The sequence below is a fragment of the Podarcis melisellensis genome (assembly GCF_964234715.1).
Source record: "Podarcis melisellensis genome assembly, chromosome: 3".
Taxonomy (NCBI): Eukaryota; Metazoa; Chordata; class Lepidosauria; order Squamata; family Lacertidae; genus Podarcis; species Podarcis melisellensis.
Window position 1 is genome coordinate 149854 of NC_138530.1, and position 16681 is coordinate 166534.

The 16681-nt window shown below is 59.5% G+C and overlaps 2 protein-coding genes across 2 annotated transcripts; one reads left to right on the forward strand and one right to left on the reverse strand.

The window, feature by feature from the left end:
- The first annotated feature begins 1171 nt into the window (after positions 1-1171).
- Positions 1172-8344, forward strand: PPM1G (protein phosphatase, Mg2+/Mn2+ dependent 1G). The gene is made up of 10 exons (XM_081905497.1): positions 1172-1464; positions 1560-1629; positions 1797-1882; positions 3068-3203; positions 3886-4361; positions 5446-5574; positions 5724-5958; positions 6426-6555; positions 6736-6838; positions 7633-8344. Exons 1-10 carry the CDS (start codon positions 1345-1347, stop codon positions 7879-7881), a joined length of 1734 nt encoding a protein of 577 aa, XP_081761623.1. The 5' UTR covers positions 1172-1344; the 3' UTR covers positions 7882-8344.
- Positions 8345-10713: 2369 nt separating this feature from the next.
- LOC309366282 (E3 ubiquitin-protein ligase RNF19B-like) lies at positions 10714-15831 on the reverse strand (the record flags this gene model as incomplete). Its single annotated transcript, XM_081904731.1, has 8 exons — positions 10714-11041; positions 11267-11459; positions 11799-11936; positions 12291-12405; positions 12520-12682; positions 13584-13731; positions 13944-14173; positions 15371-15831. 8 exons carry the CDS (start codon positions 15829-15831, stop codon positions 10879-10881), a joined length of 1611 nt encoding a protein of 536 aa, XP_081760857.1. The 3' UTR covers positions 10714-10878.
- Between the last annotated feature and the right edge of the window lie 850 nt (positions 15832-16681).

Consider the following 16681-nt stretch of genomic DNA (forward strand, 5'->3'; position numbering starts at 1 on the left):
AAAGGGCTTCTGATTCTCCTGTCTGTTACATAACAAAAATTCAAAACATTCATTTCATGACAACATCCAACTACTTTACTTTCCATAAACCAGTATTTTTCCAGTCTTCAAACCCAGATGTGTTTTCCTTTTTACACAAAAAGTCCAAAAGGGGTTCCCAGTTAAGGATATTGATAAATGTCAGCAAGAGTTTGTCTCAAACATTAATCAACTTTGTCCAACAATTTCACCAACCATGACTCTATATAAAATAATGATAAATCTTTCCCTCTGCAGATATCAGCATCTCCACTGTGAATATAATTTAATACATTACTGCATATCCATTGGTCCGCACCCAGTTCTGTCTCTTTCACTTTGTATTTGCCATGTTTTCCACCTTATCTAGTATTGACTCTTCTATTTCTGTTTCCATTTTGCGTTTCTTCCAGTCTTTTCCAAAAAACAATGCCAGAGATTTAATAGCTTTATCTCCTGGGATCACTTCAAATCATAGATAGAAGCCTTTTCTTAGTTCCATTGATGTCAGATTATCCAGATATCTCTTCATTTATAGCTTTTTGTTTTCCAGAATCCCAGCTTTATCACTCAGTGGTTCTTCCACTTCAGTTGCTCCTTCTACTTTTGCCACAGCTTAATCTCTCGGTCCTGCCAGTTTTTTGTTCTCTAGGCAGGTTTCCCAAACTTGGGTCTCCAGATCTTTTTGGAATACAACTCTCATCCTCGCTAGCTGGTGGGGATTGTGCTCCGAAAAACACCTGCAGACCCCAGTTTGGGAAACGCTGCTCTAGAGATTCTGCATCATTTCCCATCCCTTTTTCCATTTCAATCGGCTCCTCCTGCGTTCTGCAAATATGCGCAAGAGGCAGCCTTTTCCGAGGCGTCTTTGGGAATCTGTCGAGCATCTCGTCCGGCCTTGGCTCGCCCTTCTCCTGGCGCCCCTGCGCTCTGGGCTGGGAAGGGGAGCGGACGAGTCCGGGGAGGGATAGCGGGACGCCGAAGGAAGAGCCCGGCTCCCTCCTTCCTCACCGCCGTTGCCTGGCAACCAGCCGCTCCTGCGGACTTGGTGGTGCCACCGCTTCCCATCATCCCCCGCGGCCGCCGCTCTGCCCGCGGACCTCGCTGCGCTCCCTGAGCGCTTTCCGCTCCCTCACTTCCGGCGGCGGCTCTGTCGCCTCAGCTTCCGGCGCTCGTTGTTCCGCGCGGCGGCGGCGGCGGCAGCGACTCTCTGGTGCCCGCTTCCGGTTCCGCCTGCCGGTCTCCTTCCCTCGCTCGGTTCCTTTCGGCGCCCGCCCGGCCTCCCTTCCTTCTCCGGCCCGGCGGGGCCCGCGCCTGCCCGAAGCCATGGGGGCCTACCTGTCGCAGCCCAGCACCGCCAAGAGCTCCGGGGACGGCGCCGGGGACGGGCCTCGCCCGCTGCGCTTCGGCTTCAGCGCCATGCAGGGCTGGCGGGTCTCCATGGAGGTGCGCGAGGGGGCGGGACCGGGGGCGGAGGGGCGCGGAGGGAGCGGGCCAGAGACCCCGGGCAGCGCCTCCCCTCACGGCCGCTTCTCTTTCAGGACGCCCACAACTGCATCCCGGACCTGGACGGCGAGACCGCGATGTTCTCCGTCTACGACGGCCATGGAGGTGAGCGCGGCCCCTGGGCTCGGGGGCCGGACGGAGCCCCGAGGCGGCGGCAGGGGGCGGGGTCCTCCTCCCCCGGGACTCTCCTGGCGCCCCTCCCTCTGCCTTGATCCCAAGGGCCGTCTGGTCCGATCCTCTGACCCTAACCCTAACCCTCTCCTTTGCTCCAGGGGAAGAGGTCGCTCTGTACTGTGCCAAGTACCTCCCAGAAATCATCAAGGACCAGAAAGCATACAAAGAGGGCAAGCTGCAAAAGGTAAGGGGCAAAGGGCCTTTCTCCAAGCAGCCGCTTCCCCCTCACCAGGCTTCAGAGCTCAGGGCCAAAACAGGAAGCCCTTCGCAGCACGTGGGGCACAGGCCTTCTTGCCAGGTTCCAGCCACAACCTGTGCAGGGTGGGGAGCTTAGCGCCCAAAGCTGAGCCCCAGGGAAATGTTGCAAAGGGATGTTAGCACAGCGCTTTCTTGCGACTCTGAAGCTAAATGGGGCCTCGCACTGGCCCCATTTCCACAGGGTGGCATGGCCATTTGGGGACTGCGATCCTTCTTGGAATTGTAGAATTGGAAGGGACCCCCATCCAGTCCAACCCCCAACAATGCAGGAATCACAACGAAAGATGTGGCCATCCAACCTTCCTTTGAAAATCTCCAATGAAGGAGAGTCTGCCTCCTTCCGGCAGATTCTGTTCCGCAATCAAACATTTCTTACGCTTATTATTATTATTATTATTATTATTATTTATACCCTGCCCATCTGGCTGGTTTTTCCCAGCCACCCTTGGCTGCTCCCAACAGCAGAAAAATCTTCCTAAGGTTTGGACAGAATCTCCTTCCTTGTCATTTGAATCCCTTGGCTTGGATCCTGCTCTCTGGAGCAGCAGCAGAAAACAAGCTTGCTCCATCTCTCACGGGACAGCCCTTCTGGTGTTTAAAGTGGCTCCCAAGTTACCTTTGCATTTCCTCTTCTGCAGGCTAAACATCCCCAACTCCATCAATCATTTCTCAGAAGGCCCTTGATTTTCACATCTTTATTTCCCTGAATATGATGTTATGTGGTCAAGTAACTGTTAAAGAAGAATTCTTAGGGTGTTTCATTTCTGAGACCTTCAGGGGTTGCTTGGTTATGTGTAACAGGCCTCCAGAGAATGGCAGAATTGCTTTGCCCAATTGTCTCTTGTCTCCTGACTGGCTAGCTTGATGGCTTTAGGAAGCTCCCAAGCCGGGTTCAGCCTCCCTGCCCACAATTAGAGCAAAGGCTGGAACTTGAACTGGCCGTTGTTCTGAGCTGAACCAAGTCTGTTCGCAGGACTCCTTATTACCAAGAGACTCAGGCAAAGGACAGAAGGCCCTCCTGTTTTGCTTGGTTCTGGTGCAGTGTCGGTTGCCCCACTTGCAGGGGTTCGAGAGCACCGCTGGGACTGACGCCCTTTCTGTGCTGCTGTAGGCTCTTGAGGATGCCTTTCTGGCCATCGATGCTAAGCTGACAACTGAGGAGGTGATCAAGGAACTGTCGCTGATGGCAGGTCGACCCCGAGATGATGGGGATGAGAAGGAGGAAAAGGTGGCTGATGAAGATGATGGTGAGCAACAGAGGCAGTTCATTGCCCAGACAGGAGTGTCCCCGGGGAGAGAACTGAATCAGAACCAGAGGGTGGGGGGCAAAGGATTCTCTTAGCTTTGTCCCGAAGAGACGTTTCTCCACTGGGAGAGGCAGAGAGGCAAACATTGTCTTGCACACAGTGAGATTAGGATTGCACCACAAGAAGGGGGAGACTTGGCTGGGGCTACTAGCCTGATTTGGCTTCCTTGAGAGGCTGCAGCTGCCCAGTCAAGGGCAAAGCAGTGCTGGTCTGTTGTAGGGAGTGGGCTTGAGGGGTATGAGAAGCTCTGTATGTTCAGAGCAGCCAGGTGAAGGTGGGGCGGGGGTGTTATGGGGTTCCAAGGGACTCTGTGATGGATTGGCTGGGAGAACAGATCCTTTTTTCCTTGTTTCTAGTGTAGGTTGCATGGGCAGGATCCAGCAGAGTGGATTTCTGCTTGCACAACAAAAGTCTTCTCTCCCTGCATGTTCTTCTCAAAATGAGAACCTAGAACAGGAATTTTAGAGGCAACATATGGAGAGGAAGTCCTTGCAGTAGCAGAGAAGCTTGACTTGATCCTGCCCTGGGCCTGGAAGCCATTTTCCTCCTGATTGGCACTACTGGGCCTGGGAACAGTGACCCTTACCCCCCCCCCATTTCCTTTCTCTCTGTCCCCGTTCAGTGGACAACGAGGAGGCTGCCTTGCTGCACGAGGAGGCCACCATGACCATTGAGGAGCTGCTCACGCGTTATGGCCAAAACTGCGTCAAGGGCAAGTTGGGGACCCCCAGCAAAGACCCAGCGCAGGAAGAGGCGCAGAAAGGGCGGAGCCTGAATGGGGAGGTGGACACAGAGGAGCTCCTGAGGCACCGCCAGGAGGAGGAGGAGGAGGAGGCAGCCAACGGCCAGGCATGCCCCAAGCCCTCCAGCGCCTGCCCTGGCCCAGACGCGGCTGGCGGGGGGGATGCTGCCGCTCCTTCCCAGAAAAAGGCTGCTGAGGGAGGGGCCGCCTCCAGCACCGGTGAAGCAGAACCGTCCTGCTCCTCCGCAAGCAAGGCCCAGCGGGGGGCTAAGTCCAAGTTCTTTGAGGACAGTGAGGAGGAGGAAGAGGAGGAAGAAGAAGAGGAGGAGGAGGAAGAGGAAGAGGATGACAGCGAGGTACCCAACGTGGGTGGGTGGGTTGGCCACTTGAGCCCCATGGTCTTCCCATGTCTGGGCTGGTGGGAAAACCAGGCGTCATTGTCCCGCAGGCCCCTTTGCTGCACTCAGCTTCAGCCTCAGAAATCAGGCAGCCACGTTTTGCGACTGACACAGAGCCAATTGTGACCACACGGAGCTCTCTGGATGCCAGGCTGGTCTTATTCTGGATTGTTTTATTTGATGTTTTAATGTGTTGTAAACCGCTTTACAATTGGTTCTTTCAAGCATAAAGCAGTATAGAAATGAAATCATAGAATTGTAGAGTTGGAAGGGAACACAAGACTCATGAATAATAACACAGTCGTATCTTGAATCTTGAATGTCCTGGAACTCAGACGTTTTGGCTCTCAAATGCCGCAAACCCGGAAGTGATTGTTCCGGTTTGCGAACGTTCTTTTGGAACCCTAACGTCCGACGGGGCTTCCACGGCTTCTAATTGGCTGCAGGAGATTCCTGCAGCCAATCAGAAGCTGTGATTTGGTTTTCGAATGTCGAACGGACTTCTGGAACAGATTCCGTACGACTACTTTTAAAAACCTCATTATTATTATTTTTTAAATGCCAACACGTTCTACTGTGGTGACCATAACCCAGGCTTTAGTTGCCATTTGGTTATCAGACTATATAAACCACTGAGCCTTTTGGGCTTGCCGATTGGAATGTTGGCAGTTTGAACCCATGCAATGGGGTGAGCTCCCGTTGCTCTGTCCCAGCTCCTGCCAACCCAGCAGTTTGAAAGCACACCAGTGCCAGTAGATAAATAGGTACTGCTAGGGCCTTTCTGTGCGCTCTGGTTTCCATCACGGGGTCCCACTACGCCAGAAGCAGTTTAGTCATGCTGGCCACATGACCTGGAAAGCTGTCTGCGGACCAACGCGAGCTCCCTCAGCCTGAAGCAAGATGAGTGCCACACCCATCATCGCCTTTGACTGGACTTCATTGTCCAGGGCTCCTTTATCTTTACCTTATTAGATTATATATAAGAGATTCCAAGAGTGCTCACTTCTTTTCTTGGGGGTGGGTGGGTTCGTGTTTCAACCAGGAATGCAGTGAGGATGAGGATGGTTACAGCAGCGAGGAGGCAGAAAACGAGGATGAAGACGACACCGAGGAAGCGGAGGAGGATGAGGACGAAGACATGATGCTCCCAGGCATGGAGGGCAAGGAGAAGGTCAGTCAGTGCCTGGGCGGGAGGAGGGGTCTCTGAGGAGGAAGAGTTGGGCTCTGAGTCTCCCTCACCCTCGCTAGCCCAGAGGGGCCTTGGGGGCCTCAGGCCAGGCCTGCCTGGCGCTTGCTGAGCCCTGCCCTCTTGGTCTGCAGCCCGGCTCCGACAGCGGCACGACGGCGGTGGTGGCGCTTATCCGGGGCAAGCAGCTGATTGTGGCCAACGCCGGAGACTCTCGCTGCGTCGTGTCGGAGGGCGGCAAAGCCGTGGACATGTCCTATGACCACAAGCCGGAGGACGAGGTGGAGCTGGCCAGGATAAAGAACGCTGGTGGGAAAGTGACCATGGACGGCCGGGTGAATGGGGGCCTGAACCTCTCCAGAGCCATTGGTGAGCGGTTCAGCAGGCTGCCAGGCCTTCCTCTCTGCCCCTTCCCTGCTAGGGAGAGCCCAGCGACCCTCCTTCCCCTGACCTGGAAGGCCCATACCTCCATTGTGGAGCCCTTTGCTCTGAGGGGCAGGCGAGGTCAAGGTTTGAATGGGAGGAAGAGGGCCTGTTTCCCCCACCCCCACTACTTAGAATAATAGAATCTAAGAGTTGGAAGGGACCCCCAAAGGCCATCCGGTCCAACCCCCTGCAATGCAGGAATCTCAGCGAAAGCATCCATGGCAGGTGGCAACCCTTCCTCTCCTTAAAAACCTCCAAGAAAAGCGAGTTCACCACCTGTTCTGGGAGGGAGCCTGTTCCGCTGCTGGGCCCCTGTTGCCCTTGGAGAGTTCTTGCGGAAGGAGAAAGACCAGCCCAAAGGCTCCCCTCCCCTACCTCTGAGCCCCCTCACCTATTTCTCTCCTCTGCAGGCGACCACTTCTACAAGCGCAACAAGAACCTTCCCCCGGAGGAGCAGATGATCTCTGCGCTGCCGGATATCAAGGTGCTGACAATCAACGAGGACCACGACTTCATGGTCATTGCCTGCGACGGCATCTGGTAGGTGTCCGAGGGGGGGCAAGAGCTGCTGCCCTTCTTGCAGCTGCTGGGCTTCCTCTCTCAGCTGACTGGGGGCGGCTCAGGTGGGATCCCCGGAGTGGGCTGCATTGGTCCGAGAGCAGCCTGGCCTTCCTCCTGCGCCTGCTGACCTCCCTTCTCTTTGCGTCCGCCTCTGCCCAGGAATGTCATGAGCAGCCAGGAGGTGGTGGACTTTGTCCAGTCCAAGATCACCCAGAAGCAGGAGAATGGAGAACTCCGATCCCTTTCGTCCATAGTAGAAGAGGTGAGTGGCAGGCCTTGCAAGCTAGTTCAGCTCCTCCTTCCATGCTGTTGGGCTCAGGCACTTTTAAGAGGCAGAGGTGCAAAAATTATTATGTATTGAATTTGTATCACTACAAAAGGACCACAGCAGGAAGCCAGAATTCTGGGTTTGGGCAGCTCAACCCAAACGCAGGGCCCTTGGCAGGGGCTGAGCTCCGGTAGTGCCAGCAAGCAGGAAATCCCACCCAGCTGGCTGTGTGAGGGGGCTCTGGAAAAGGAGACCAGGCCTGCAGCCAAGCTTGTCTGAGGCCCAGAGCGGGGGTCTTTTCCATGAGACACCCCACCATGATGCCATTTCCCAACCTGCAATGCATACAGACAGACATGGTCGTTTTGCCCATTAAGTCTGCAGTTGGCTAAGAGGCATGGGGTGTTCTTGGCATGGCAGCGTATGCCTGGCACATCCCTGGCTGGCGTCCAGTGCACCTCTGCATGGGCCTAAACCAGGTTTTGGGACTTCTGGGCCCAGCTGGGGGTGCCTGCATGCCTGCCTACCTCCAGGGCTGCTGTGTGTGCCTTTCCTTCTCTCTGTCTCGCTCTCTGCCCAAAGAGGGACCTACCTCCTCCACCCATTTGAGGAGAGGTGCCCTTGTGCCCAGCACCAGGCTGCCTACACATCTCCTGCCAGCCGCACACCCAATGCCAGCTGGCTGCCTTGAGCATCCTTGACACAGCTGCTGCTCCTGGCCAGGCCCTGCGAGACACGGCTGGCACATTGAGGTGACGCTGGGCCTCCCCCCTCTCTCTCTCTGCCAGCTCCTGGACCGCTGCCTGGCTCCGGACACGTCTGGTGACGGGACCGGCTGTGACAACATGACCTGCATCATCATCTCCTTCAAGCCTCGCCCCACCCCGGGGCCCCCGGCCGAGGGTGGCAAACGGAAACTGGAGAAGGAGGAGGAGGAGGAGAGCGGCAGTGGCAGCACAGGGGCGGCGGAGGCGGCAGAGGCAGCCCCCTCGCCCCCCACGGAAGAGAGCTGCAGCAAAAAGGCCAGGCAGGACTAGCAGCGCCCGCGTTGGGCTGGGAATCGCCTGAGCTCGCCCTGGACTCTTGTTTTCTAAGCGATGCTGAACTCTTGGTGCCAGAGTTAGGCCTTTTTTAGCCTTAGGGAGGCCCAGTTTGTCTGTGTCATTTGGAGGAGGGGGTTCCCGGGAGTCCCACTTGCTGTTCTTGGCAACCATTCCGAAGAGGGAATGGCGGGGGAGGTCCAGGGCCCCAAAGGTGGCCCCCCACTCCCCCCATCCCCCCGCAGCGTCTCTCCAAGTGGTTGTTGCCATTTCCGTGCCTGTGATGTTTCTGTTGGAGGGAAGCAGTTTTTCATTGTCGAGGTTTCTCAGCTGCCCCCTATTTAAGGCCTCTCGGGTTTTTTTTATTTGTGGGATTGGCGCCCCCCCCCTTCCCATGTTGGCCGCCAAGCCTCACGATCTTTCAACTGAGATTTTTCAAACTAAAATCCCAAAAACTGAAGAGTGGCTGTCGTGTCCTTTTGTGGGGTACAAGGAACTGATCCTTCCATGCGACAGAAGGAGTCCGTGTTCCCTCCCTGCTCCTTGCTTGCTCTCTCTTGAGGGGATGCTCATCAAATTAGCAGGTGTCACCGAACTGGGAGGGGTAGCTAGTGCTGCAGAAGACAGAATCAGAATTCAAAACGACCTTAGCAAATTGGGTAACTGGGCTCAAATTAACAAAATGAATTTCAATAGGGACAAATTTTGGGTTCTGCACTCAGGCAGGAAGAACCAGATACATAAATATAGGGTGGAGGATACCTGGCTTACATGGGAAAAGGCTTTTGGAGTCTTGGTGGACCACAAGCTTGGCCTGAGGCAATAGTGTGATACAGCAGCAAAAAAGGCTAATGCTATACGAGGCTGCAGCCACAGAGTCCAGTGTCCAGATCAAGGGAAGTCATGGTCCCACTCCATTTCGCCTTGGTCAGACCACACTTGGAATACTGTGTTCAGTTCTGGGCACCACAATTTAAGGTGGATGTTAACAAGCTGGAACATGTGCAGAGGAGAGTGACCAAGATGATGATGATGATGATTTATTGAGTTTATATACCACCTGCGGGTCTCAGGGCAGTTCTGATCAAGGTTCTGGAAACCAAGCCTTATGAGGAAATGAACTGGAAATGTTTTGCCTGGAAAAGAGGAGACTGAGAGGCGATATGAGAGCCACCATCTCAAGGGCTGTCATATGGAAGATGCCTCAAGCTTGTTTTCTCCTGCTCTGGGGGTAGGACTCGAAACCATGGCTTCAAGTTTCAGGAAAGGAGATTCAGACACGGCATACAGAAAATCTTTCTGACAGTAAGAGATGTTCAACAGTGGAATGGTCTCCCTCGGGAGGTGTGGATTCTCCTTCCTGAGAAGGAGGTTGGATGGACACCTGTCCTGGATGCTTTAGTTGAGATTCCTGCATTGCAGGGGGCTGGACTAGGTGAGCCTTGGGGATCCCATCCAGCTATACACATCTGTGATTAACGGCTTGGTTCATTCCAGACACTTTTCTCCTTCCCCCGCCGTGAAACAGCTTATAATCATTGAATTCTAGAGGTAGAACGGACCCCCAGGGAGATACAGTCCAGCCCCCTGCAATGCAGGGGTCACAGCTGATGGTCACCCAACCTCTGCTGAAAAACCTTCCGGAAAGAGCTTTCCCAGTTGGGCTGCTTGCAAAAGGGGCTCCCAGATGCTGCACTTGCTTGCCTGGTGGCTATTCAACCAAGGGGGGCACTCGGCTCTCACCAGGGACAGAGAGACGGCTGGGGGCTGTGTGAACCACCAGGTGATCCCAGGGCTGTGAGTGAGGTAGCAAGAAGGCTGGATCCTCTCCCCCTGCCCTCCAGCTGATCACCAAGGCCCTCTCCTTTGCAGTGGGGTCTTGTGGCAGGTACATCCTGAGCTTTTGAGGTGCCTGCCTGGCCCGGCCCAACAGGGATGGAGGAGGGGGGTGTGGATCTGGCCTGGCATGAAGGCCGTGCAGGCCTTGGCCTGGTCTTCTGCAGCCCCATTCACCCTGCGTCTGGATGATGAAACGGGGCTGCCCCACTGCTCCCTGGCTGCCTAGGCAGGAGGGCTGTAGCTGGAGGTCCCAGGCTCAATCCCTGCTTGGGGTCTCCAGAAATATCATAGAATGTCTACAATTCTGGAGAGCTGCTGTCAGTTGGCATAGTACCAGGCATCAAGTGCCGCCTCCCGTTCTCACAGAGACCAACCAGGGGCAAGCAGGACCTGAGCACCAGCCCCGTCTCCCCTCCTGGGGTTTCCAAAAAGGGATTCCAAAGCACTGCTGCCTCCAACCCTGAGGCAGGGCAGAGCCATGCTGGCTAGGAGCCACGGAGAGCCTTCCCTCCTCCATTAATTGGTCTAATCCTCTTTCAAAGCCGTCTAAGGCTAAGCCATCTAAACGCAGCGCCTGCTCTCCTTTCTCTCTGGCAGGAGTTCTGCTCTGCCCACAATACACGGCCCAGTCGCCTCTGAACCATCCCTGCCTCTTGGGTCCTTTCCAACGCTACAATCCTATCATCATTCCTCCTCCTGCAGAGTCAGCTCCAAATCCTCTTTCTTGCTCAAGATGTGGCTGGAGAAACCCAGCCAGATGAGCGGGGTGTCAGTATTATTCTCATTATCACCATTCTCCTTTTCACGGCTCTCCACCCTGACTGACCAGCTCCCCCCCCCCCAGCTGTGCTCTGCAGGGTCCTCGAGGGGAGGGGGGCGCCTGGAGAGAGGAGGCGCTGCTCCTTCGCCCCTTGGGGAGGAAAGAAGAGGCCGGCTTCTCTGTCAGCTGCAAATTTATTGCCTCAAAGTCCAGAGCCTGAAGTCGTTGACGGGTGGGGGAGGGGGGGCACAGGGGCAGAAGGTGCGCAGGCAGGCAGGGGGGTGAATGGGGGGCATCTGCGCTGGCCCGTCCGGTGGGGGCGGCGGGCGAGTCCGCCTTGGTAGCAGCAGCAGGCGGCGACCTGGGCGCGAGCCTCGCTCTCCGGGGAAGCGGCGTCACTCCGTCGTCACTCCGGCCAAACTGCAGCCGTCGCTGGTGTAGGTGAGCGAATCCGTGGAGAAGCTTTGGCCCGACGCGGCGCTGCAGAGGCTGTGCTGGTGGGCGGCCGGAGGCTCCGTCTCCACCTCCACCGCCACCTCCAGCCTGTTCTGCCCGTCCCTGCGCGGGGCAGAGACCTGGGTCCCTGGCGGTACTAGTGGCCTAAAAAAAGCCGGGGGCATAATTTTATAATAATGACCCTTCTAGCCCACGTTTCCCCTCTATGGCGCTCAAGGTGGCTTAGATGGTTCTCCCGCCGCATTTTATATCCAGAACAACCCTGTCAGGTAGCTTGGGCCCGGCGCTCTAGCCACTAGACCGCACTGCCCCGCCCCCTGGACTGACCTGCGGGAAGTGGCCTGAGCTGCTTCTTCGTTCCACGGGCTCTCCGGGCCCTTCGGGCAGGGCTCCTCCAGCTGCCCGCTGCTCCGGCTGGGCAGGAAGGGGGCAGCCATGGCGGCGGCGGCGGCGGCGGCGGCGGCAGAGCCCCCTCCCTCAGCCCCCATCGGCGTGGGCAGCGCGGCCAGCAGCTCGTTCACTGCAACAGGCAGAGGGAGGGAGAGAGGATTTGCTGGGAGGTGACGGTCGGCTAATTTATATGGCAACTTAAATCCAAAGTTCTCCGGCTGGCTTTAATAACGGCACTACGGCAAAAGCAGCAGATAAATGCACAACCAAAGGAAAATGTTCCTAGTCCGGTTGGCACCTGCAGGCAAACGCCCGCCCGGAGACAAGGATGACCGGCAGAGGGTCTCTGCCCCAAAAGCCCCTTCTATACCGCAGTCCCTACCGATTGAGAGCTCTCCGCCCAGCCGGTTAGGACGGAGCCTTGGCGAGGGAGAGGGGCTTCCGGGCCAGGCGCCCAGGACTCACGTACGTTTGGCGAGGTTCTCCAGCTCGACGGCGCTGAGCTCCCCGGCCTTCCTGCGGGCGCCTCCGCAGCCCCAGCGGTTTCGGCACAGCGAGAGCACCACGACCCCGTAGACGTAGGTGAGCATCAGGGGCACCCCGACGCCTGCGGGCAGAGAGGCTGGCGTGAGGCGCGGCCCAGCAGAGAAAGCCGCCTCCGTCGAGCTCCAGGCAAGGCGCCTCTCCCAGCCCTTCCTGGACCCGGGACCGTCTGCGTGCGAGGCAGCTCCGCTATGAAAATGAAGTCAGATGCTAGTCCTGATGGGTCTCACAAGAAGAAGAGCAGCTGCATTCCATAGCTCCCTGTAAGCTGACTGGCGGCAGCAACTGCTCTCCAGGGGTCTGGCTGGGGGATTCTCAGCCCTTCCTGGAGACAGACCCCTCCGGGACCTTCTGGTTGCGAGGCGGGTGCTCTGCCCACTGAGCGGCAGCGCCCTCCGCGCCCCCTGGGGGCCCTTACCCACAGTGACGGCGGTGATGACGGGCGACACGAAGAGCGAGAGCAGGATGCTGCTGGCGACCGACAGGCACTGCTGGCAGCCGGAGAGCTTGCTCTTGCGCCCGTGGCTCAGCACCTGGGGAGAGAGGAGGCGGCGGAGAGGCAGTGGGTCTCCTCGCTCTGGGCCCCTTCAGGCCGGCGCAGCAGGACGGGACCCTCGCCCAACCTCCGGGGAGCCGCGGCCCCCTACCTTCCTGCCCATGTAGATGGGGATGCCCAGCGTGATGACGGGCACGGCGATCCCCGCCACCAGCGAAATCACCATCGGGGCGCCCAGCACCATCGCCAGCTGGCACAGGACCTTCCGCGTGCGCGACCAGCGCTTCTTCCCCCAAAAGGTGCAGCCGGAAGGACTGGGGAGAAGGAGGAGACAAGGGGGGAGTCAGCAAGGGGGTGTCGCAGGGCCTCTTCCAGGGGGCCCCACCACCAGATCCCCATTTCCCTTTCGGGGGCTCCGTCCAACTCGACACTTCTGAGAGTCTGTGGATTTTGAAGATTGGAGGGTCAAGGATCTTTGACAGGTGGGGCAGCCCAACTCACCGGCCCATCACGTGACATCCTAATGACTGCCATGTGATTGACAGGCACCCATCCACCTGCCTTATTTTCGCCTCCCTCCCTCCTGATAATCCTCCCGCCCCTCCAGAACATCTTTTGCTCCGGCGGCGGGACTTGGCTTCGTGGTCACCCGTGGCCGCGTTTCATAGAACCACGGAGCTGTCGAATTCTAAAGGGCTCCCCGGGGTCATCCAGTCCAACCCGGTGCGATGCTGGCGTCGCATCCAAAGCAACCCTGCTCGGCTGGGAAACTGTTGCCCGCCGAGCTAATTATTTTCTTTGGGTTTAGGTTGCATTCCGTCCTGTCATTTTTGCAGGAGAGAGGGAGGGAATGTTTCACTGTATAAAAAATGAAAAAAGGTAAAGGACCCCTGGACGGTTAAGTCCAGTCAAATTCGGCTCTGGGGTGCGGCGCTCATTTCCGCTTTCAGGCCCAGGGAGCCGGTCTTTGTCCGCAGACAGTTTTCCCCGGTCCTGGACCAGCAGGACCAAACCGCTTCACTACAAACGCCCCGGGAGGCGCGTGCAAACCCAGCCCAGCTCCCTTCCTCCCTTCTGCGTCCGCTTCGTCGGGGCTTCCTCCGGGCAAGCGGGGTGAAGAGGACGGCAGCCTTAGGCGGCTTCTGCAGGCTCGGAGGGGGCCAAGCCTGGTTCTTCTGCCCTTTCCTTCGGCCGCCCCCCGCCCCCCAGTCGCACCTGAGGAAGTGGACGTCGGTGATCTCGCGCAGGCAGAGCCAGCAGAAGAGGCAGCCGCAGATGGTGCAGTTCATGCGGTTGCAGCTGCCGTCGTCCACCTTCATGATGAGCGCCCCGCAGCGCGGGCAGACCTTGATGGCGTCCTTGTCTGCGGGGAGAGAGGCGGCAGGTCGGGGCCGGGACCTTCTCCGGCCCGGGGGCCGAGGGGAGAGAGAGAGTCGGGGGCCAGGCCCGGAGAGAGGGGCGTCGAGGCGGGGAGAGGGCCCCCTGAAGCCCCCTGCCCTTCCCACTGTGGGGGGCTGCTGGGGGTTTCGGCCTGCCGGCGCCCCCCTCCCTCCTCGAGAAGGGGGCTGCACTCACCCTGCGCGGTCCCCGGCGCCGCCGCCCCGGCTTCCTCCTTCCGGATCAGCTGCAGGGAGAGCTCCATGGCGCCCAGGGGCGCTTGCTGGCTCCATTCTCGCCAGGCCTGCTCGCACGAGGCGTCGGGGTGCCAGGGCTGCCGGCAGTGGAAGCAGAACTCGGTGCGGCAGTCCGGGCGGGCGCAGACCAGGCGCGGACACTCGGCGCAGCCGTAGGCGATGACCGCGTAGCTGCAAGCAGAGGCGCTGTGAGAGAAAGGGGAGCCCGACAGGCGCGCCCCCAAGTCCGCCACTGCTGGGAGCCGGGGGGAGAGCGGGGCTCAGAATGGGAGGCTGGCCTCGCCCTTCCTGGTCCTTCCCGCCCAGTGGGCCAGTGGGACATTTGCCCCTTACTGAGACCGGGCTCTCACCTAACCCGGAGCCGCTGCCTGCTGCAGTCTGGGGGCCCCGATTCTGCAGCCGGGAATAACCAGACTCTGGTCTCTGGCCTCCAGGCACCAGAGGCTCCTGGCCGACCCGGGGGGGGGGGGCTCGCGGCCAGCTGCGCTTCTGATGTGCCTGGACTGTCTTCCTTCCCGAGACCTTTAGATCTGAATACTTCCACAATCCAATTCAGAACTACACGTGTTTCATCTTAATCGACGGGAAATGTGTGATGTACTGCGCGGGGAGAGAGCGGGATAACTTTTCTGTTTTCAGCTTCGCAGTTCCATCCTGGGAACAGACTGAGCTGCCTTTCGGCGGAGTCCGGGCCCCCAGCGGCCTCCCCGGCAGGAAGCACAGCTCCTCCTCACCCCACCCCCGGGCCCAGGGGTGCTGAAGGAGGCTTGGGCATGGGCGTAGCCAAGGGGAGCAGCTTCTCCCCATATCAAGGAAAACAAGAGACATACTTAACTAACTGAGCAATCACGTTTGTTCTGCCCCCTCTAAAAAAAGTTCTGATCTCCCTAAAACCAAGTCCCGCCCGCCTATGGAGGGGGTGTCGCTGCACCCCAGGCGGGGAAACAAAGTGAGCCGACTTGGGGGGCGCGGGCGGGCTGTGCGCAACAGTCTGGACAGAGGGGCCACAGGTACAGGGGCGCCTTCCCAGCATCCAGGGGTCAAGGACTGGACGCAAGGATTGGACCCTGCTCTTTCTGGGGGTCTCCCTGGGAAGACCCAGCCGAGCGGCCTTGAGCGCCCTCTGGTGGGAGGCAAGCGCACAACTGCAACCTCCTCAGCAGCCGCTTCTGGCGAGGCAGCTCTGGCGGCCCCACCATCTCCCCCTCTCTCCGGGGGGGGGGGTCAGGCAGGGGAGGGTCTCCCAGGGCCGTCGGGGATTGGCCACCGGGCCCTTGGGCGCGCCAAGCGGGTCCTTTCCAGGAGCCATCGGGCCTTTATCCCACCGCCACCCTCGCCGCCCCGGCCCGGCCCGGCCCTTGGGCGCACCTGCAGTCCGGGGCTGGGCACCAGCGCGTTCCCGGGTCGGCGACGAGCAGGCGGCGGAGCAGGTACTCCTCGTACTTGTCGCGCAAGGCGGGCTCCGGGCGCAGCAGCTGGTGCACCTCGGCGGGCTGGAGCGGGGCCGGGCAGTGCGGACAGGCCACCTGCACGCGGCTCTCGCTGATCTCGATGCGCAGGTACTGCTGCAGGCAGGTGAGGCAGGACAGGTGCGCGCACGACGAGAGCTCCGGGAAGGCCGCGGCGGGCTGGGGCAGCAGGCACAAAGGGCACTCGCGCAAGCCCCCCGACGCCTCGTCCTCCGCAGGCGGCGCTGGGATGGACGGGGCCCCCGCGGACGCCTCTTCGCCCGCGCTCAGCGCATCCTCCGGCTCCGGCGTCCCTGCCAGCTGCCCTCCCAAGAGGCCCGAGGCGCCCCGGGAGGGAGGCCCCGCCGGCGGCCGCTTCATGCTGCTGCTGCCGGGCGAGGCTGCTGCTGCCCCAGAGACTCAGGCCCGCGGGCTGTCCGGGCGGCGGAGGGGAGCCCCGGGGCCCGGCTCTTCCCCATCCCCGCCAGCGCCCTCATTGGGGCCGGCTCCTCGCCTGCAGCGCCCGGCGGGTGGAAGGCAGCAAGCGCAAGCAGAGCCCCAGCGCCCCGCGCATCCGCTGCGCCAAACCGCTCGGCTAGGACGGCGGCGGCCGTGCCAAGGTCTCCCGGGGAGGAGGGGACCCCGCTCTGGCAGGTCGGGCTTCCCCCTGGCCTTGGGTCCGCGGAACCGGCAGGGCTCCGGGGTCGCCGCCGCCGCCGCCTTACCGGCCTCGGTCTGCTCGGCGCTCAGCTGAGCATCCCCGCAGCTCCAGCGCCGCCGCACAGCATCCTGGGAAGGTGCCCCCCCCCGAGAAAGCCCCGCAGTGACGGCTGCACCGGGAGACGCCACTTGGCCACAAGGACGCGAGCGCAGAAGAGCGAGGTGCTGCCGGCCTGAAAAGGCCCCCACGGAAGGCCGGTGAGAGGAGCCTCGCGAGGCCTCCCCGCCAGCGCGCCCTTCCCACGGGAGCCGGATGGCGCCCCCACGGAAAGGAGCTGTCCACCCCGGAGGAGCTGCTGGGAAGATGGCAGCGCCGAGGTTTCCCTGGCCTGCTTCCGAGCTGCTTGTCTGTCCCCTGCTGGAAACGGAGCACTGGGGGTGGCGGGGATTGCCGCATCCACCTGCAGGCCTCCTCGGGCTCTTCCAGAGGCGGGGAGAGGACTCAGGGCCCCACACCCAGGACTTGGGGTCCTTAGTGAAAAGGGCTTTTAGGGGAGCACCATTCTCCATG

Bases quoted from the DNA above. Each gene is read 5' to 3' on its own strand.
- PPM1G (XM_081905497.1), top strand. From the start codon at position 1,345: ATGGGGGCCTACCTGTCGCAGCCCAGCACCGCCAAGAGCTCCGGGGAC. The intron at 1,630-1,796 runs GTGAGCGCGGCC...CCTTTGCTCCAG, and splicing joins CGTCTACGACGGCCATGGAG to GGGAAGAGGTCGCTCTGTAC. The intron at 6,839-7,632 runs GTGAGTGGCAGG...TCTCTCTGCCAG, and splicing joins TTTCGTCCATAGTAGAAGAG to CTCCTGGACCGCTGCCTGGC.